General features: G+C 36.8%; 1 protein-coding gene across 1 annotated transcript in view; it reads right to left on the bottom strand.

Moving 5' to 3' along the window:
• Positions 1-22,854, bottom strand: part of ddr2l (discoidin domain receptor family, member 2, like) — a 44,327-nt gene extending 21,473 nt beyond the window's left edge. Inside the window, exons 1-5 of the mRNA XM_039658463.2 lie at positions 22,719-22,854; positions 9,225-9,332; positions 9,045-9,147; positions 6,338-6,566; positions 4,239-4,386 (exon numbers count right to left, since the gene is read on the bottom strand). Of these exons, the coding sequence (XP_039514397.2) occupies positions 4,239-4,386; positions 6,338-6,566; positions 9,045-9,147; positions 9,225-9,285 (541 nt within the window). The 5' untranslated portion in view covers positions 9,286-9,332; positions 22,719-22,854. The remainder of the gene's footprint in view (positions 1-4,238; positions 4,387-6,337; positions 6,567-9,044; positions 9,148-9,224; positions 9,333-22,718) is intronic.
• Between the last annotated feature and the right edge of the window lie 203 nt (positions 22,855-23,057).

The following is a 23,057-nucleotide window of genomic DNA, read 5'->3' as shown; positions in this document are numbered from 1 at the left end:
TGGACAGTTTGGTGTATTAGGTTTGGTATATAGGTGCTACTGAAGTGGAGATTTCAGACTTGGAGTTTGAGAGAAAAGTCATTTTGAGAAAAACGCAAAACGGGATCTAAAGATTTCCATCAGGCCAATGAGATTGCTCATTTAGAGTTAAATCCCCCCTTTTACTTTCGCGATTGGTTGCTGATTAAAAGGAAATGACCATATTTGGATCCGACAACATTGAACTGGAGAGAGGTAGAGAGAGAGAGAGAGAGAGAGAGAGAGCCTTCTAGCGATGTCTGTGATGACGGTGCAGATCGCGGAGCAGCGAGATGATTTACAATGCCAACTTTTGTTGAATTTATGAGAAATCTACAGACACAAAGTCAATGGAGACGGTTGGATTGTTTTCCCCCGCTGTGGGCGTGGCCTAAATACGCTCCGTCTCATGCACAGTATGACAAAGGGCGGGGGACATGCAGCTTATCATACGCTTCCCCAACGTATGCGCTAGGGGTTTCATCAACTAGTCGACTGTCACAACCACTAGTTGGCGCTGTTGGCCTTAGTCGACTAGTCGGAAACAAAATGATGACATATAGATATATATTTTTTGTTAACTATCCCTTTAAATACAAGCGGCAGTACTACTATAAGCACTATAAGGCGCACCTTCAATGACTTATTTTAGAAAATTTTTCAAACGTTTGACTGGGTTTGCATTATGCATCCACTAGATGTGCTAAAGGGAATGCAGCGAGTGCGCGGCGTCGGAGGTGAGGCGTTTATTTAGTAAGCGTGAGCGCGCTGGGACGGGCACGTAACTTACATTCGCAGCCTGCTGACAGCAGTGTCTGTTCGTGTGTGTGTTAGAGAGAGCGCTCGTGAGCGGGAGACACACATAACCTGATTTATACGAGGTTGAACTGGCCGTGTGACAAAGCGGGCATAAGATGGACACGAGCGCGAGCAATTGATCCATATATAATGCGCTCCGGATTATAAGGCTTGAGAAAAGGCCGGATTGAGAAAATTAAAGGCTTTTAACTCTTTCCCCGCCAGCGTTTTAAAAAAAAGTTGCCAGCCACCGCCAGGGTTTTTGACGATTTTCGCTAAATTTTAATGCCCCGCTGAATATTTTCTTCCATGAATATATGAAGATGATATATATAAAAATAAAGATCTGAGCCTCTGCTTTTAGGCAAAAAAAACGTTTTTATTTTATCTTCATTTGTTCTTTTTTTATTGCCTCTTGAACAGAGGTAGGTTTTGTCAAAAACACAACATTTTGGACAAAAAACTGAGAAAAAGGTATTTTTATCAAACACGTGCATTTAAAAGCAGAATACATTCAGATGTTGTTTCCTTCATATATAAAACTTTCCAAAATAAATTAAAAACATAAATAAATGTAAAATATATCAAATTTCCCAGGATGTAAGGGAAATGTAACTTTTGCAATAAAACTTCTGCCTCTGCCTCTCTGTGTTCTACCTGTGAATAATGAATAATTGGAATTACAATAAAAAGGCCTACACGTGTACACACACACACACACACACACACACGCACACACACACACACACACACACACACACACACAAATACATATTACAATGTGGTAAATGTGCACAAAGAGAGAAATAATTTGACAATTACACCTTCATATTTAGACAGCCACACATAAATGCCTGCACACACACATACACATTATAGTGTCATAATATTATACGATCTATCTGCGGCACGTCCATGGCTAGAACTTTCTGTGACAACATGTGCATCTCTCTCACTGACTACTTCGTCCCGATCAGATTCAGAATTATCAAATAAAGAGTGATCGGACTCCGAGTCCATTAACCTCCAGTACTTCAGCCATATACCTCTGCATTGTCTGTCTGATACATTCTCACTACTCCACTGTTTGAGACGATTGCAATCTGTTTCTCTGATCAAAGAGTTGCGCACTCATTCAGGACATGCGCGCGGGTCTTCCTTACCGTATACCACCTAAAACACGGATACCCGGAAAATTCCGTGTTTGGCGGGGATGCGTTTTTTCATTAAACACGGAAAATTCCGTGTTTGGCGGGGAAAGAGTTAAGTGCGCTTTATAGTGCGGAAAATACGAGTACTACTCTCGCTTTTAGACCAGCACGCGACGTGTTTAATATAGACGCATATTAGCCTACACCAGATTTTCCGGCAAGGCTTATGCAAACAATGAACTTTTGTGAATTGCAGTGTCCCGTACCAATTCCTTAAAGTGTGATGTGTAGGCTACGTCGCGTTGTACAGTTGAGACAGAGGCGCCAGAACTGATAGAATGCACTGTAACACGATACTACTACCATATTTCTTCAAAAGCAGATCGTGGAGACATTTACTATTCGTGATATCGCACCCCTAGAATAAACCATTTAACGACTAGTCGACTAGTCGTCGACTGTTATGCAAAACTAGTCGACTAGCAAAAATCAGTAGTTGTGAAACCCCTAGTATGCGCCAATAAAAGAAAGTATAAATACATTCAAATGAATTTAGATTTAAAAAGCAATAATTGCATGAAAACAGGTCTTTTGGGTCGAGTCGCAAGTCAAGTCTGAAGTCTTTTGGGTCGAGTCACGAGTCTGAAGTCAGCGTTTGTGTGACTCAAGTGCGACTCGAGTCCGAGTCTCAAACTCGAGTCCCCATCTCTGACTTGGGTCCCTGCTCAGCTCATGTATTAAGATCGGTGTATTTACTGTTTTGTTCTGGTGCCCAAATGCAATATCACTGACAGTGTTTCTGAATGTTTGATTGATTGTTGTGGAAGGCTAAAACTGAATTGCCCTATGGGGATAAATAAAGTCGTTTGAATTGAATTGAATTGGTTCTTGTTTTCAAGATTAAAATACAGTGGTGCAGGTTTGACGTCAGAACCAGACTATTTGCCACTGGTTCCCTTGAGATTTTCCTATGGGGTTTTATTTAGTCTGCAGTAAACATAACTTGACAATACTTTGACGTTTTGTTCTACAACATAAACTGCACACCCATTGTGAAAATGCACATTTTGAAGCAGTCATGTTTATTTTTGAAAACACATGCTTCTAACAAGTAACTACATAAGACAGATTGGGTTGTGAGCGTGTGCAGTTTGTGTTGTAGAACAAAACGTCAAAGTGTCGTCAAGTTATGTTTACTACAGGCTTTATTTTACTCATAAATGGCAATACAGCTGAACTAACCCTTTAATAGAAGGCACTGATAATTAAAATGATATTTGTAAAAAAAAAAATGATATAGTATTAAAGGGATAGTTCACTTTGAAATTAATTTTTGATATGTTTTGGCTTACCTCAAGGGGATCCAAGATGTACAGTAGGTGTCTTTGTTTCCACAGTATTTTCAATTTTCACATTTTTCGGTCAAACCGTTGTTGTCTATCAGTCATACACTGGAGGCAAAGGGGGTCCACCAAAAAGTACGCACAGAGAAGTCCAAATTAAACATGATTTAATGACTCGTAAATGTAAGTACACATTGATGGCCTAAGACACGAAACGAGCGTTTTTTGTGAGAAAACGAAACAGTATTTATATCGTTTTTACCTCTTGTAATCATAGCCTTGACAAAATGATTTGACGGCACGGGCGCTTCGGTCTGCGCATGCGCTTGAAGTGATCGCTTGCTCGCCTACGTCACTCTTTGTTTATACAGAGATTTCGGAAGTTTTACCTTTCACTAAACATATTTAGATAAACGGGAAACCGCAATGGAAGACGATTTTGGTATATCTAAATATGTTTAGTAAAAGGTAAAACTTCCGAAATCTCCGTGTAAATATTGAGTGACGTCACACGCAAGCGATCACTTTCGGCGTAACATTGAACTGATTCAGTTCGGTTCAGTTGGACATTGCACAACTGATTCAGATCACTTGCATTACACGAGGTAAAAAAACGATATAAATATTGTTCGTTTTCTCACAAAAACCGCTCGTTTCGTGTCTTAGGCCATCAATGTGTACTTACATGTACGAGTCATTAAATCATGTTTAATTTGGACTTCTCTGTGCATGCTTTTTGGTGGAGCCACTTTGCCTCCAGTGTATGACTGATAGACAACAACGGTTTGACTGAAAAATGTCAAAATTGAAAATACTGTGGAAACAAAGACACCTACGTCTTGGATGCCCTTGAGGTAAGCTAAAACATACCAAAAATTAATTTCAAAGTGAGCTATCCCTTTAATTATGGGTAATTTTCATGACTCACCCTGCCAGGCACATCCAAACAGCTCCACTCTCATACACACAGTGTGTATGGCATCCGTGACAGGAATCAAGCGCAAGAACCGAGTGATGATGGGAGGATGGAGGTCTCTCACCACAGAGTCGTAGGTGTTTATATTTCCCATTATAATCTGGAGTACAGAAGAAATGAGTTCAACAATAAGGTACAAGGCATGAACATGCGGTGCATCCCAAACCGCTACTGTATAGTAGGTACTATCTTTGATTTGAAACTTTCTTCACAAACATAATTTTTTTTTCTATTCTAGTGTGTAGTATGAACGAAATTCGGATTTAGTACATCCGCCATGTTGTCACTGTCATGTGACTCTCCCGTGGCATCACGGGATGGTAAAGTCTCCAAACTTGCTTTGCTTACATGACAACATTTACACCAAAACATAATTCAAGCAAAAGCTTTACTATTCAATAAACAAAATAGTGTGAGAATATAATTACTATGATTATTGGTTACTTTGATGGAAAATTGTAGTTTCATCTGCACATACAGTATAATGCACTATATACTAAGGCTGTCACTTTACGATCAAAAATCGATTCCACAATCGATAAGACCAACCAACATAAGTTTTAGAAAACGAAAATAAGATTTTTTTTTTTTTTTTAAACAAAAATGTGTTTTAGGTGGCCAGATCAATACAGGACACAGAACATGTAGGATGTTGGAAAATATATGGCCTTTTAATATTCACTATTACTTCAATGCAAGTGATCAAGCGCGCCGTTATTTGTTGCGTAGTGACGTGTGTGTTCAAGTAAGCCCGAAATGAGCAGACTCTGCGTAATATGCTGTGTTTAATATATCATGAGGACTCACGAGTTGCGTATTTGCGCTAAATCTGTGCAGATTTGGCCAACACGAACTTCCCCAGCAAACTGAGTAAACATAGAAACAAGCCAGATTGGCTCGGGATTTGAAAGCGTTACCACCAAAGTTCATTTTTACCTGCATTTGGCGGGTTGGAGGGTGTCTAAACTCCCTTTAGACGCCAGAGGTTTTTTCCGAAAAACGTTCCGATTTTGACATCTTAATTTCAAAAGGCTGTATCTTAAAAGTGATAAAAAATGGAGACTTTTTGTCAATTAGACAAATATTAAAAATGACCCAAAGTTTATGTAATGATTATATTTTCCCATCTAATTTGCATATTATGACGTCATATAGTGGCGGCGATCTTGGAATATTGAATTTTTCATGAAAAGTCACATGTTTAAATGATAAAATGCAGCATTTCTTTCCACCGAAAATGTCCATCACCTTCTGTATGCTATATTGCACAATAGTGAATGCTCAGGTATATAGTAAGTAGTAAACAAACTGTGTAAATCATTACTAATAAATGGTAGAAACAAACCGAATGCATGTAGTGGTTGGCCTTTTGCTGTAGAGATTTTCCATTTACTAAATACATTAGGCACTCTGATTCCATGTATAAGGCACATATATATTATTCATATGGCACACAAACACAAGTAGACAAGACCTGTTTAGTTCCTATATTTGGTGTTGGAAAATCAATTTTACAATCGATTCACTAAACACGTATGTCTCAAAAATCAAACAATGTCAGCCCTACTATATACACTACTTTTTTTTCTTCCAAAAATGTATATTTTATTCAGTGACAGTAAAGGTATTAATAATGTTTATTTATAATGACTTTCTCTTCAATCCTGAATACAATCAAATCAGAATTATTCCCATCAAAAATGTAAAAAATGCATCATGGTTTCCCCAAATAATGGCCTCTGAAAATTCAGCTTTGTTATCACAGGATTAAATTGCATTTTAAAACATTAGAATACAAAAAAGTTGATCAAAATGGAAATGTAATTTACTGCATTTTACATCAAATGCATGCAATGAGCAGAAGAGACTTTTTTTCAAAACTTTTTAAAAATCTTACGACCCCAACTGCATTGTACAGCATAATTGCTTTCTGATTTAACGTACACATTTGCTAATATTAGTTTAGCACCAAAACATCTGTTCATTCAGGTCATTTATATAAAATCGGATTATATAGTCCCTCATAATAGTCTCTATAAAACACATCCTACCTCAATGCCAAGGCGGTTTCTCCAGGAGATCCAGCGACGTCCATCGCGACTGTACTCCAGACGGTACTTGCGTGCATACTCGTTGCCGGAGTTGCGAGCATAGCGACCCTGCGTAGCAACCACGGTGAGGAAGATGAGCTGACGAAGGTCAATCTGAAGATACTGAACATCTGAGGGTTGCAGTTGACCAGCAGGACACCAGGCGCCGTCCCCTTCCTCACGGTTTAACCTGACGCAACAACACACAGATGCAAGTGATAAACAACCACTACACACTCTATAAGAGGCCTGGAGCTTTATTTAAACAGGTCAGGTCACGAGAAACCTAATTTTACCTTAATCTTTAGCAATAAATGAGCTTGATGCACTATAAAAACACTCCCTAGCTTTGTTTACTATTAGAGCTGCACAATATTCGAGAAAATATTGTGATGTGAACAAATACAGGAAGTTTCACCAAATGACTTGAATAGTTCGATTTGGAAAGAATGAATCATTCTAGAGTGAGTTCGGTGATTTTATTGGTGATTGCAAGTGATGTCGAAATTGAATACTTTCCTACTATGTAGTATGCGAAAAACAGTACGCGAGCAGAGTAGTATGTCCGAAATCATAGAATTCGAAAAACAGTGGGCGAAAAGTACCCGGGTGACCTACTACTTCCGGCGAGATTCTGAAGTGCGCATACAATGGACACTTTACTATCCCATGATGCCACGGGAGAGGAGTTAGATAGCCGTTATATTTGAAAATGGCGGAAACCGGAGACGCGGCTGTAACGTTAGGAGATAAACACAGACACACAAGCGTACGTATCTCTCTTGATTCATTCATGTTTATCACAAGCAAACAAATGGCTTTTTCCTTGCCAAAAATCAACATCTGTCATTGTTCATAGTGTTTTATGAGGTTAACTTTATTAGGTAAATAAATGTTATTTGAGAAATTCTGCACCGTTCCGTTAACCCGTTACCATCCTGACGACTAGGGATGCACCGCTATGACAATTTTGGTCGATACCGATAACCGATAATTCTTTATATTTGAAAGCCGATAACCGATATATTGGCCGATAAATCTAAATCCAAATTTTTTAGACAATTTTTGAGAGCCTGATTATAAAAAAATTCTCCTCATTAAAAGTCAAGATACAAACACAATTATGATGTTCTTATTTTAATATTGTGTAGCCGATATGACAAGACTTGCGCTGCACATTTTGCACTTTAACTGGATTTTCCTTTTTTAAAGTGATTTCAATCATATTTCAAGCAATTTAAAAGCATCATGTTGAACAGTGCACATCTAAAGTGCCTCAGCTGAAGGAAATAATACATTAGTTATCGGCTTTTAGATATCGGCTAAATGTTCCTGTTGGGCCGATAACGATAACATTAAAAATTATCATTTATCGGCCGATACCGATAATGTGGCCGATATATCGTGCATCCCTACTGACCACTGTACTAAACACTGATAAATCTATGCTAACTTGAAGTTATCCTAACTGTACTATGCTACCAACTAACTGGCTACACAAAATAATCTAAATAACTACATAAATGCTATGCTAAATAGATGCTACAATACTCTATCCTGATCGTTTTCAAAACTCGTAATTCCCACTCTTGACTCGCAGTGGTTTTGACGAAATAAGATGGTTTTTAAACTGCCGAGTGTGTGGTCGCTCGTACCAAGGGCGTGGTGAGCTGAAACCGAAGTGTGGAACATCCAATAGGAAAATTCAACTGCAGTAGCCACCGTTCAACCTGAAGAGGGCAGCACTAAGACGTTTTTACACCATATATTGTAGAAATAAAATACTTTTTACCCAAATGTTAAAAAAGTTACTTAAATCAATGATCAGCATTTAAAAAGCCCCATTCTTACAGATCATTAACTAAAAAAAGTTGGTTTAGGGTTTAATTACCCTTTAAATTGCAGCCTTCACGATATAGAGAGCCTAAGTCCCGCCCCTCCACTTCCGGCTCATGGGACCTTATTTCGGAAAAAATATGTGTGGTAGTCAATGGCTACCGAGAGATAACTTATCTTTTTATTCTGTCAGAACTATGCCCTGAATTACACATGATGTTTGTCAAATTAAAAAATAATTCTGAAAATCAAAAACGTCGCAGTTTGTTATAAAACAGAAGAGTAACCTTTAGTTTTATGTGAAAATCACTCAATGAACTACATCTCCCGGGAAGCGAAACAGGGCGAGATCCTCTGCTCGTGTGTGTGCAGTCTGGTACAAAACACTCAGGCATGACGGTGTAACGGTAAGTTTATAACGCAAGACTATAGAAACAATGACAGACATTAGCCTCAGTAAAGTTAGCTTCATTCATTGAGAGAAAATGTGCGCCTTTGGGGTTTGTAGTCTTTATAATTACGTATTTTCACAGTCTTATACCTCAACGGTTTTACAGCAAACGGCGACTTTCTTTACTTTAAAATTTATCTTTTAAATTGACAAACATCATGTGTGTAATTCAGGGCATAATTCAAACCAGATCAAAATATTTGTTGTCTCTCGCCATTGACTACCATACAATATTTTTCCGAAATAAGGTCCCACGGTGGTCGACCGGAAGGGGAGGGACTTAGGCTCTCTATGACAATCGCACAAGGCCATATTGATTTTACTTTGATATATCTTACAGCCATATCGACTACTACACTTCAGTGTAGTCTGTCATATTACCTTGCATACTGAGGGCCCGTGGTTTCATACCACTGGCTGGAGGCAGTGATGTCGTCGTTTTTGATCCTCCCGTCCTCCATACCGAGAGGGTAACGACAGTGAGCTGAAGGACACCATGAGAAAGTCAATGTTTTGGTCCTGTCTGTATGAATGTTTGTGTAGGTGTGCATGTAACATTACCTGGGTCTATCTGGCCATAGATGTTGGTTTGTAAGATGGCCAGCAGCAGATAAAGCAGCATAGTGAGACCTCAGAGTCTGCCAACAGACCGGAGTGCAGACTACATCTCTGAAGAACACAAACAACACTAATTAGAGCCAGGCCGATATTATCGGCCGATATTAGGCATTTTCCAAAATATCGGTATCGGCAGTTATAATGGGCGATAAATGAATATTTAAAAAATAAAATAAAAACGGACGAAACACGCTTCAATCATCTCTCCTTGGCCTGTTATATTAAAAATGTATGTTTTACAATTTGCAGTATGATGTTATCTATTGCTAAATTATGGCTCATCATAGACTAGCTAACCACAAAGCTAGCTAATGCCACTATCATCAGTGGAAGGCCGCTAACGTTAACATTAATGAGCTTGGAAACCACAATGAACTTTTTCTGCCTGAATAAAGTAATGATTAATGTATTTATAGCTAGCATATCTTTAGTTACAGTCCCTGCATTGTAAAATGTAAGTTATACTTGCGAGGAGTGAACATTTAGATATAGAGAAAAAGTATCAAACGTATCTTGTGCAGAAAAGTTAGCTTTTCTTTTACACGTGTGTGAAATCCAACAATATTTAAAGGATTAGTTCACTTTTGAAAAAACTTTTGCTGATAATTTACTCACCCCCATGTCATCCAAGATGTCCATGTCTTTCTTTCTTCAGTCGAAAAGAAATTTAGGTTTTTGATGAAAACATTCCAGAATTTTTCTCCATATAATGGACTTCAATGGGAACCGGATGGTTCAGGTCCAAAAGATAGTGTTAATAACAGTTTCAGATGCAGCTTCAAATGTCTTTAAACGACACCAGACGATGAATAAGGGTCTTATCATGCGAAACGATCGGTTATTTCAAAGCTTATTCCAAAAATGTAACTTTTCTAAGGACAAATGCAAGCCTTGCTCTATTCTGTGAGGCGCGTTTGCAACGTCACGTAGTACGTAATTACGTTCAAAAGGTCACGGGCGACGTAGCCGAAAGTACAGAGTCAGTGTTTACAAGTTGAACGCATAGGTTGAACGTGAAAACTAACTCAAACGCCGTTTACAAAAAAGGAATTAAAAGGTAAAACAATGATGTCGGACGATTTTGACTCTGTACTTCTGGCTACGTCGCCCGTGACCTTTTGAACGTAATTACGTATTACGTGACGTTACAAACGCGCCTCACAGAATGGAGAAACGCTAGCATTTGTCCTTAGAAAAGTTACATTTTTGGAATAAGCTTTGAAATAACCGATCGTTTTGCATGATAAGACCCTTATTCATCGTCTGGTGTCGTTTAAAGACATTTGAAGCTGCATCTGAAACTGTTATTAACTGTCTTTTGGACCTTGAACCGTCTGGTTTCCATTGAAGTCCATTATATGGAGAAAAATCCTGGAATGTTTTCATCAAAAACCTAAATTTCTTTTCGACTGAGGAAAGAAAGACATGGACATCTTGGATGACATGGGGGTGAGTAAATTATCAGCAAAAGTTTTTTCAAAAGTGAACTAATCTTTTAATTAAAAAAAAAATATCGGCCGATATATCGGAATATCGGATTTTAAAACCCAAAAATATTTGTATCGGTATCGGCCTTCAAAATCCTTTATCGGTCGGGCTCTAACAGTAATGCAACATCTACTAATGTTCCAGTCAATATAACGGTCACAAGAAGTGAAAGAGAAATACATGAAAGTGTACACATTGAACCTTTTGTAAACCAAATTAGGGGTGCACGATTCAGAAAATGTCACGATTCGATTCGATACCGATTTTTTGTCTCGAGATTCGATTCAAAATCGATTTTCGATTCAAAAACGATTCTCGATTCAAAAAACGATTCGCAGGTCTACATAAATGTAGTTTACTTTTTCCTATGTGATTGATTGCAGTAGACATAATTTAAAAGAAAAGTTTGATATTACTTTATATGTCTTCATACAAAAATAAAAACTTTTGCAACTAAAAAGTGCGAAGTGCCAAGCTTTGGCCAGCTTTTAAATACATTTAATTCAAGTTTAAAATAAAACTGGTAACACTTTACAATAAGGTTCATTATTTAACATTAGTTAATGTATTTATGCACTAACCATGAGCAATACATTTGTTACTGCATTTGTTCATCTTTGTTAATGTTAGTTCATGAAAATACAGCTGTTCATTGCTTGTTCATGTTAGTTTACGGTGCATTAACTAATGTTAACAAGATTTTAATCAAGTATTAGTAAATGTTGAAAATAACATTAACAAAGATTAACAAATGCTGTATATGTGCTATTCATTATTAGTTCATATTAACTAATGTTAACTAACGAACCTTATTGTAAAGTGTTACCATAAAACTTAAATAAAAAGCTTTTACATTTAGCTTTAAAGTGCTATAGTCAGATCAAACAAACAATTATGCTAAATGTGGTTTAAGGAGTAGGCCTACTTCAGCTACCAGGTTGACTGTTGAAATGTGAACTCGACTGGGCACATTGAACTTCCTAAAAATATATACTAATTTCATAGAACCCTTGCGAAAATATTTTAAATAGATTTAAAAAAAGCCACCGCTACTGGTAACATCTATGGTTAGATTGATTTGTTTACATCCAGTGAAGTCGTTCATAGGCGCTGTAATTTGCGGGTATCTCCAGTTAACTAGCAGAGCATTCATTTAGTTCGCTATTAAATAAGAGACCTGTTGTTTTTGAAGTCAAGCTGAGCGCTCGTGTCCGCTGCAATCAGTGTCATGGATACAGTGTTCTCTGTGGCTCACGCAGTCTTCTCTCGGACGCGCGCTTCAATCTATCGCCGTTGTGGAGACTCCGGTGAAATCACAAAATAAAATGCACACAAACGTGATGAACATATTCGGTTTTGATGAGAGAGAGAAAAAACTATACGAGTGCGGTTTAGAACCCGTCACCTCTGACACGCTTGGCAAAAGATCTACAGAACTCAAACAGATCTGCGGATCGATGCATTTATTTACGGGTTGAGCAGAGTGGCTGCACAGTTTGACCAGCGGGCAGCAAGAACTTGCAATAACTATTTATCAGACCGGCCCTCGCAGCCTCGAAACCATAGAAACACTACCGGACCACCGGTAAAAGTCCCGACTTACCCGATTGCCACTCCGCCCCTGCACGCCATTAAAAAACATAGCCTATGAATCGATTTTTGGAATTCTATGAATCGATTCTGAATCGGTAAAGATTGAATCGCGATTCAAATGTGAATCGATTTTTTTGCACACCCCTAATATTAACCATTAAAAAAATTTGAATATAAGAATTTAATCATTTTATTCAGAAAGGACACATTCAATTGATTAATTGAGAATACTTTTGTTATATCAAGCAGCACAACTGTTTTCCTGGATAATAATAAAACATGTTTCTTGAGGAGCATCATGTGACTGGAGTAATGATGCTGAAAATTCAGCTTTGCATCACAGGAATAAATTACACTTTAAAATATAATAAAATAGAAAATATAATTGTAATAATATTTCACTGTTTTTTCCTGTATTTTTGATCAAATAAATTCAGCCTTGGGAGCATGACACACTGATTTTCAGTGCTTTTTTAAAAGCATGTTCGTTTTTTAACTGGGATCCCATTTGCACTCACTGACCGACGTTTAAAACATGTCGGAGAACCGACTGTAAATTCAATACAAATCGGCACCCTGACGCTCTCACGCAGGGCGCAGCTGCACAATCCTCTGGGTTTTCCGAGTCCTGTGGGAACCCACAGGTCATATTAGCATCACTGCTATGCTAACTATGCAAACTATGCCAGAGCAGATGTGGCCGGGAATGACTGAGAATTCCAGCTCACTCAGGGTGGGACTCTCAATAATGATGAATAAAAGAGGCTCTTTCTTAAAACACTCAGAATCACTGAGACTCCAATTGTAAAAACAAGAACTGTTGCATAACATACCATGCCATTATTACAACTGTGAACAATAATGTTTTATTGCCTGCAGTTACTCATGCATGGCATATCATTGTGCATTTTGTGAATACAAGTTAGTACATGTATATATATATTTTATTATATATAGGGTGGATCTGTCAGGGGTTTTATCATTTATCATCTGGAAGAAAACTGTAATTCTGAAAGTAATTCCAAAGATATTGTTTCTTTGTGCCTTTATCGTGGACTCTATCTCTATCGTAAACTCTATCTTTATCATTATCATTACAGTTATCATTCTTGTTGTACGAACTTGACTTTATTCTTGGATACGTACCACACGACGAGTTTGTGTTTTGTAAACACAAACTTTTATTCTGTGATTAATCACAATTAATCTTTGCACAGCCCTAATATATATATACATACATATATGTATGTATATATATATATACAGTATATATATATATTAGGGCTGTGCAAAGATTAATTGCGATTAATCACATCCAAAATAAAAGTTTGTGTTTACAAAATATATGTGTGTTTGCTGCATATTATTATTTTATATATAAATACATATGCATGCATGTATATATTTAAGAAATATTTGCACGTAAATACTGTATATATATATATATATATATATATATATATAAAAATACATAATCTATATTATATATGAATATAAATATTTTATATATGAATAACACATTTTCTTAAATATATACATGCATGTGTGTGTATATAATTTTACGTAATATAATTTTTCATAGCATTAATAATAAAGCACAAGCATCAATATTATTGCTCATATTTAGGAGTTAGACGTTTAGACAAACCTCTAACCCTATCATTAGTTGGATTAAATTAAATGGATAGTACATCCAAAAAAGAAAATTCTGTCATAATTTACTCTCATGTCGTTCCAAACCCGTAACATTTTCACTCATCGGAAATATGAGATATTTCTGTCCCTCCATTGACAGCTACGCAACTACCACTTTGATGCTTCAAAAAGTTCCTAAGGAGATCGTAAAACTAATCCATATGAATTGAGCGGTTTAGTCCAAATTTTCTGAAGAGACTCGATCGCTTAAATTTAGGCTTTTATTAACATACAATCAATAATCCGCGAACATAAACAGAAGCTCAACCGAACCTGCTTGATGCGCGACAACAAACCTCATTGAGCTTCTGTTATGTGCACCTTGATTATGTGAATTTTTGGCAAAATTATGCAAAAATCACAATATTTATCAGATATTATAATTTTTGCTCATATGGTGCAGCCCTAATTGGAAACGCTTTGAAAACATGATAACCACCAACAAGGCAACATCCTAACAACCACCCTAGCATTGATGCAGAGTGTTTTTCATGGGCAAACACCACCCACACTTTCCTCAGAATCTAATTTACATGCATTTACTGTATGTTCCTGGTAGACACATCATAACCGAAGAGACTTGCGAGAAACTGAACAAATCAGAATTCTTCAGACCAAAGCCTAACAAAACTTTCATCAAAAGCCTAAGCCAGACTTTACAGCTCTTTCCCTGGAGCCGGGGTCCCGGGGGCCCCACTGATAGCCGTGAGTATCAGCGCTGGAAAGACTGAGATAAATGTTAGTGTTGTTGTTAGGACAGACAGTGTGCACTTCGAGTTTGAAACTGTGTTGACTGCAGTGCGATTACTGTGGAGGGTCTCTCTTTTCCCCCAAACCTCAGACCACAGGAATGCGTCTGATTTCATGACTGCATCACGCCCCAGCCATTACCCCAGAGACAATTACACACAAACCATCATCAGCCATTACTTACAACTATGACACGTTCAGAGAGTTTGGTCGTTACGAAACAGCATCACAGACAACTGGTCCCGGCTGATTATTTACATTATTCGTACTACAGCACTGTAAAAATGTTAAAAAAATTGTGCATGGGTCCTTTTTCAAATAAATGAAAAATAAACAAACATTGTACGAGTTTGGTTCATGTTGGTGAGATGTCGAGATGCTGCTGTTTCCTGCAAAGGATGAGGACTCACAGTGGAATTGATAAGTATCATAACTGTGGAACTGAACTTCAGATATGGGCGTTTCGTTAAATTCTGACATGTGGTGAAAGCGATCGACCAATCAAAACAGACTGGCCATCTGACCAATCAGACGAGAGTAGTCTCTCAGAAAGGAGGGATTTAGAGATACAGATTGCTTTATTGAGCAGTTTCTGCATGCAAACCTATTGCAGGAGACCTCTAACAAAATTAGGAACTTTTAAAATATCATAATAGGAGCACTTTAAACAAATCTTACCAACCAACTTTTGAATGGTGGTGTATTATCAGAAAAAGCTTTTCATTACAGCCTGTAAACAATTATGATGTGTGAAGGTTCATGTGTTTATCATACAGCATGTTTTCATTGTGTTGATGAGAATACCCCATGAGCCATTACATAATTTTCAAGATCGGAACATATTTCACTCCACTTGTATGTGAACAAAAACATGCGCATATTCAAACTTTCTGGAGTGCAAATTAAACGTTTTGAGAGAAAATTGTGCGATACTTTATTGCCACTGCATGATAGGGGGCCGCAGGTATAATGTGCATACTAACGGAAGAAGAGCGAGAGGGAGAGGATAGAGGTTGCAGATGGTTTATGTAATATTTGGCTAATGTAAAGCCCTGTCCAGTCCCGGGATTCCAGCCTTCTTGCTCATCTTTCTAAGGGGCCTCATCATGTGACCGACTGGGAAACACAGCAAAGCCACAAAACATTAACAGCACTAACAGACCCTTTGCTAACAGGCAGAATCTAAAAAAACAAAAACAATCTACTTTCTTTAAATTCAGCATAAATTAAAAGAAAGTATGATGCGTGCATGGTTTATAATTTACATTATATATTAGGATTGTCAGGTTATACGTTCACTTTTTCAGAAAAGAACTAGTTTCCTGCCATTTCATGCCATTTCCTATTGGTCAAGGTTTATTGGAACTATTGGAATAAGATGGTGGTTGCCTAATAATATATCATTACAAATATGGTCAAGGAAATTTAATTTAAGATTTTGCACAAATTGTACCCTGCTAAACATTTTCGATCCAAATTGAACAAAGATATATATGTAAATTGTTCATTTTGTTTTTTGCAACCAGAAACTGCACCTTATATTTTTTGGCACTGTCAGTATACAAAGAGGTTATGGTGGGAAGTTTCTAAATTTATTAATGACAATTTGGATTGCAACTTCCTTTTGTTAAATGAACATGTAATAATTGGTTTTGTCAAATATGAAAAAAGTATGGAAAATGAAGCATATATTATTAATTTCCTGATTATATTTGTTATTTATCGGTGTAAATTTAACAATCAGAAACCTATTTTTTCTGTGGTATTGAAAGAATTAGAACACTATGGTTTCTATTAAGGACAATACAAACAAAAAACATTTTTGGTTAAAACCATTCATTTATTGAATACATTTATGATTTTCGGAATTGTCAAAGCTTTTTAATATCTGTTTGGTTTATTATACCATTTTTTAGTATCTTATATATTTTTGTATACCTAACCCTGGCCCTTTAATTTTTATTTTATTATTATTTATTTATTTAATTTTATTTTTTCAAGATTTGTAATATACATATATTTAATTTTTCCCAAAAGCGTGAAATTCCACAATTCTCCTAGCCAATTTTAATATCACAGCAAAAATTAATTAATTAAAATTAATTAATTAAATTAATATACTAAACACATTCCTTTATTGAGGTTTAATATTAATACAGTGTAATTATTTACAAATTAATTAGTATTTGATCAGTATTAATTAGCATCAACTTGAAATAAAAGTGGCGGTACTTATATATCAAATTACCCAATTTTTATAAGGGAAAATTACCCAAAATTCTGCATACAATTACACTAACTGGGATCTTAAATACAAAATTTAAGCTAAAGTTGTCTATGAAACCATTAACTATACCAGGATTTACTTTAAAACAATTTTCAATTTTCACAAGTAATTACTGAAAGTAACAGATTGAATTAAACACTGAAAAAAATAAATAAATAGTATTTTCTTGTGAAGCATAGGCTACTCCAATAATCTGGTATATTTACAGCATTGAAAAAATATTTTTTATAGTGCACAGAAAGAAATTTTCACTCAGAAACTGCTTGTAAATATCAAACTACAATTACAAAGAAACGTAGTAACTCAGACAGGACTGAACATGAAATTCAGAAGTAGAAAAAACGAAAAACCTTATAATTAACTTTGGAAAATGATTGTACACCAATTCATTTTTAAGTAGGTTAAACATACTGTAGTAAATCAGTGAATTAAGTTACATTATGTTGCATTTGCACACAGCACCTTTCCTGAAAAAGACAAAGTGCTGCAAACAATGAACAGGCTGTTTCATGAGAGAAAGTCTATCCTATCCAAATTCCACACTCTTGCAACTAGCATGTACATGCACGCATGCTGACAAACACAAGCATGCAGGGACGCGTTTGCCCTACTGAGCTAGAATTAAAGGACCGAGAGAAACGTGAACCCTCATCTTACACAACATGTTTCGCATACAAACACATTCCTACATCCTGGTGTTAGGGAACTGAAGTACAGTTCACTCAATGGCCTCTGACAAGCCTTACTGCCAAACATCTCAAAATTATGCAACACAAACAATGTGCAGAGCAAAACCAAGAAAGAGTCGCTGGCAGCCCACCAGAGAGATAGAGCGAGAGACTACACAAAACCACAGGCAGAACCGACGTTAATGTTGTAAATAATCTCATTCAACAGTCAGTTAGTCAGGTTAGATAGACCTCAAATGTACTTCAAATCCACCACACAGGGGGAACAAAACATGATACTACTAAAAACTGAGGAGTCTCAATGTACCCAAAACCAAATGCTGTTGCCTCAAGGACAAACTTACTATGGCCGCACAATTGCAGTTGAAGAAATCTTCAAGTCCTTAATCTATTCGGTTCATGCTAAGATGTTTTTCAAGTCAAGCATGAAAAGATCACATATGAAAGGAAAAAACACAAATAAGATTTTTTGAAATATGGCTACTAGCAAAAATATATATATTTTTAGTCTGTAATTCCATTGTACCAGACAATTAACTCATTTATTTCTAATGTTATTTAGAAGAGTGTGAAGGAAAAAAAGTCAAATGAAACAAGTATCTGCGCAATACTGACCTTGGGTAGCCTTTTGTTTCATGGCCTTGAATTGAAGTCTGAGAACAGCAGAGAAGACTAGACGTAAGATTGGTAAACTCAAAATAAGGTATGATAGCAACGAATCAGCGTCACAGTATATCACATTTCAATGTGAAAGAGCGAAGTGACCCACTTTCTTAATAGCAGGACTGATGTTTTTCTCTAGTGGTATCACTACTGTTATTGCTAATAAATAATTTGGGATTAGCAAGTGTGCAGTTTCTGAAACTACTGAAACTACTACAATTTTTTTGACTCTTATGCTCACCAAGGCTGCATTTATCTGACCAAAAATACAGTAAAAACTGTAAAAGTATGAAATAGCTACAATTCTTCAGCATCATTACTCCAGTCTTCAGTGTCACATGATCCTTCAGAAATCATTCTCATGGGACCCGCTTAAGAAACATTTCTTATTATTATCAAGGTTGAAAACAGTTATCCTGCTTAATATTTTTGTAGAAACCAATTGTTTTGCCTGGGATGCTTTGATGAAGAGAAAGCTTAAAGGGATACTTCAGGATTTAGCATTAAGCTTTATATTAGAAGAAAACCTGTAGTATTTTCGAATTACCACGCTTTCCACCCTCATATCCCCCTGAGACGAGAGATTTACGTATTTTTTTTGTCTGATGACGTAAAAATCATCATTTTGCGTCATCGGAGGATTTTTTTGTCCAGAGGCTAAAGACTACAGTCAGTAGTCGGGTCTGTCCCGCATGTTCTCAACCCGCCCATAGAGGGCGATCTCACTCACAGAATGAACACATAGTGTCGCCCATCTTGTTTTGGAAGCTAAGCTAGCAGGCTCTTGTTCTGTGGAGAAAGCTGAGTAGTCGGGGTTACCATCCTCTTTTTCCCGGACATGTCCGACTCCAGCCGTCGATGTCCGGGATTCAGCTTTTGCTTTCTGCAGTCGCCATTCATTGTTTACATGCACAGCTTTTGTTTCAATCTAACTGAATTCATTCTGATTGGTGGATCTGACTGTAGTGTTTACATGAACGCTAAACAAGTGATCGGCTGATGTGCGTTTTAACATTGCTAAGAAAATTCCTAGGGATGCACCGATATTAAAATTTTGTCCGATACCGATAATTCTTTATATTTGAAAGCCGATAACCGATATATCGGCTGATAAATTTAAATCCAAATTTTTACCTAATTTTTAGAGCCTGATTACAAAAACAAAAGTCTCACAATTAAATCCATGTCCCAAGCGCACAATTATAATGATGTTCTCATTATAGTGTTGTATAGCCGATATGACAGATTTGCGCTGCACATGTTGAACCGAACCATATTTTCATTTTTTGAAGAGATTTCAATAATTTTTCAAGAAATTCAAAAACATAAACAGTGCTCAACAAGTGTCTCAGCTGAAGGGAATAATACATTATTTATCGGCTTTAATATATCGGCCAAATTTTCTTACCAGGCCGATAACGATAACATTAAAAATGAACTTATATCGGCCGATACCGATATGCTGACCTATATATCGTGCATCCCCAAAAATTCCCGCTCCTCCGTGAGAGATACGAGACCGGTGCGTCTTACAGGTGTCGCTCATCGGTAATCACGCCACCGGCCATGCGCCGTTCTCCCACGGCCCTCACTCGTCACAGTAAACATAATGAATGGCGACTCTAGAACGCAAAAAACGAATCCTGGACATTTTGGGCGATCTCGAAACACATTTTCGGGCAGACTCATCACGGAGACTCACTAGTAGCCTAGACTTGTTGTTTAACTACTGCGCTCTGTTACCGGTGGGCGTGGCCTCCTAGGTCAGCGAAGCAAGTGCATTCTGGGAGTTGTTGTCTTTCATGCACATCAGCCAAAAATACATTTTCAGGCTTTTCTCAGTCTAGAAAGCTCCAAATTCAAAAACAAGTTCACATTTCTTCTACATAAATGACCCATTTTTAAATACACATTCATCTTTATCGTCACTTTTGATCAATTTAATACATTTTTTTTTCTAAATAAAAGTATTAATTTCTTTTAAAAGTGAAATTCAGAAATTTGGCAAATGAGACGACATCTCCTTGTGCTTGGAAAGCTCATCCATGCCCTACAGTCCATCGGTGAATAGATTTTGTTCTTATTTCTGGGAAATCACTTAGGTAAGAACAAAATTGTAAATAATGAGCTTCACTTGCATTCAATGTACAGTTAGTTTTAGCAAGCTATTAGTGAATAAGGCTTTTTGTTGCTTCACCACATCTACTGTGGTACTTAAATATCACTCAACCTCTCTCATCAAATTCATATTGTCTCTATAACAAACGCATACTCTCTTGCATCCCCAAAACCATCATCAAGCCAAAAATCAAACAGTTGACGGTAGCCATTGACTGCCATAGTATTTTTGTCAATGGCTACCATATTTTGTAGTTCAACAGAAGAAAGAAACTCTTTCAGGTTTAAACTCATTCAGCAATATAAGGGTGAGTAAATGATGACAGAATTTTCCTTTTTGGTTGAACTATCACTTTTACGGTCTGCAGTAACTTTCACAGATACAAGATGGAACAGAGAGCCTGATAATCAGACACAGACAGAAACAAGAGCTGTGAGCATGAGTGAATTTACGCTCGAGGCATTTTTCATTTATTAGGCAACATCTGACCTCTGCTCTGGCAAACACAACACTTTCTTGCATCACAGGAGAAAGAAAAACAGTGAAAGTCACTTAATAAAAAACAGAGGAAATCGCTGTTATAACTGGCTTTCTGAAGATTAAACTCGGAGATGAAATGCCTCGGATTCTCAGTTACAAATGGTTTATATCGTTAATAAACATCAATAACCTGTCACCTCTTATGCAACAGGTGAACTTGATGAAATTCAATTAAAGATCTTTCATTTTTCAAATCTATCACCAATTCCTCCTCACTGAGAGCAAGACCCTGAGCTGTGTTGTTCTTTTATGAAAGTTTATAATAAATTCCTGTTAATACACTGGGGCTAGTCGTCACACTTACTCCAGTGAATATTTCTCAGAGTAAGTTTAGCATTTTTTTTTTTCTTAAAATCAATTCAATAGCAGGGTAGCCTAAATTTGAAGGAGTAAGTTGTCACAATTTGAACCTGCCAATAAATAGCCTAGTCTATTTAGGTTTTTTTTTTTGCACAATTTAAACAGTAACACATTTATTAATTTCATTAAAAAATAATTCTTTGAAAATGTATTAAATAAAGGGTTTAAAATGACAACTTATAAAAACAACATGACTCAATAAAAACATGCCCCGATGTGATATTAATATGGACCAATGATGGAAAGGCAGGCTCATTTTATTTCCCCGAATTGGTTCTGTGTCCAAACAGTTTGAGTGAAAAAACTGGATGAAAAAAAATGAATAAATAAATCTGAGATTCTTTTACAGCATGACGCAATCCTTTACTTGACTTAAACATTTGTGCATGTGTTGATATTTTTTTAACTCTTCGTATGCAAGTCTAAAATAGTTAGTCTGTTAAAGAAACTGCAATCAGTAAAATAGCACATTTAGTTATGAATTGAACATGTTGGAAAGAATCGACTCTCAGTTCACAGAGTCAACAAGTTATAATAGAGTGCAACAGTCAGGTTCTGGCAAAAACTCCCTTAATTTTCTCTATATGGAAATTGATCACTTTTTTTCATGAACAAACACTAAAAAAAAAAGCACTGTTGCACTTTTAACCGCTCGGACTGATTGATTGAGTTTGATTCGTTGACGAATCGTTCAGACCGGTTTGTTTGTGAACCGACTCGGGAAAACGATTCATTCACTAATCGGACATCCCTTATGCAGAATCCATAAGGTAAAACGTCTAACAGATCTTTTAGAGGTAGTCATGGTAACGGCGATCAGTTATTATCGGTTTTTATAGCTAAAAGTTAGACATGCGCAGTTTAAAAAGCTGATTGTCAAGGAGACAAATAAAAAAACAAAGCATCAACTTACAACAAACTCATCAGAACAATAAAGTGAAAAAACAGCCACAAAACATGCCACCATTCTACGGATATAATCATCAAACATAAAAAAGAACCGTATGGATGATATTGTCAATACAACACTTTATAGACAATCTAGACAACTGTGAATGAAATAGCTATGTCTTTAAAAAAGCGTCCAACGTTGGCAAAACAACGTTTCAAGCATCTATGAATCACCTCGAGTTCATCTGATCTGTCTGAACGCAAGAGTGTTTCTCAATCGCAACAAAAGAGTCCAGAAAAATCATCAACTTCAGTTTGTCATCAGAAACTTTTCTATCTTTCGCTTTAAACTGACAGATTACCTGTTTTCGGGATCCTGACAATCGTTTCGTTGAAGTCACATCCGAAAGTCAGCACGCCATTACAGATGTCGAGGCATTGTGTTCAAGAGTTTATGTTCTTCAACACTGTTACAATGCATCGGAAGATCTGCTGCACAAGGGGAAGAAAAAAACGGTTCAATGTGATTTTTACATCACATCCCTCTTCCGGCCACTTGGAGAAGGAGAGCAATGGATGTAACACAACTGAAGGAAGACATTTGGAATAGAAACATTATTATATGCATTATTATAAATATGCTGTAAAACAAGACATATGGGAGAGTCTGGGTTTCACACTGGCACGTTTTCACGAGGGCA

Source organism: Pimephales promelas, chromosome 4 (genome assembly GCF_988280905.1).
Source record: "Pimephales promelas chromosome 4, fPimPro1.hap1.1, whole genome shotgun sequence".
Taxonomy (NCBI): domain Eukaryota; kingdom Metazoa; phylum Chordata; class Actinopteri; order Cypriniformes; family Leuciscidae; genus Pimephales; species Pimephales promelas.
Note: the sequence above shows the minus strand (reverse complement) of the source record. Positions and strands in the feature narration are given on the sequence as shown.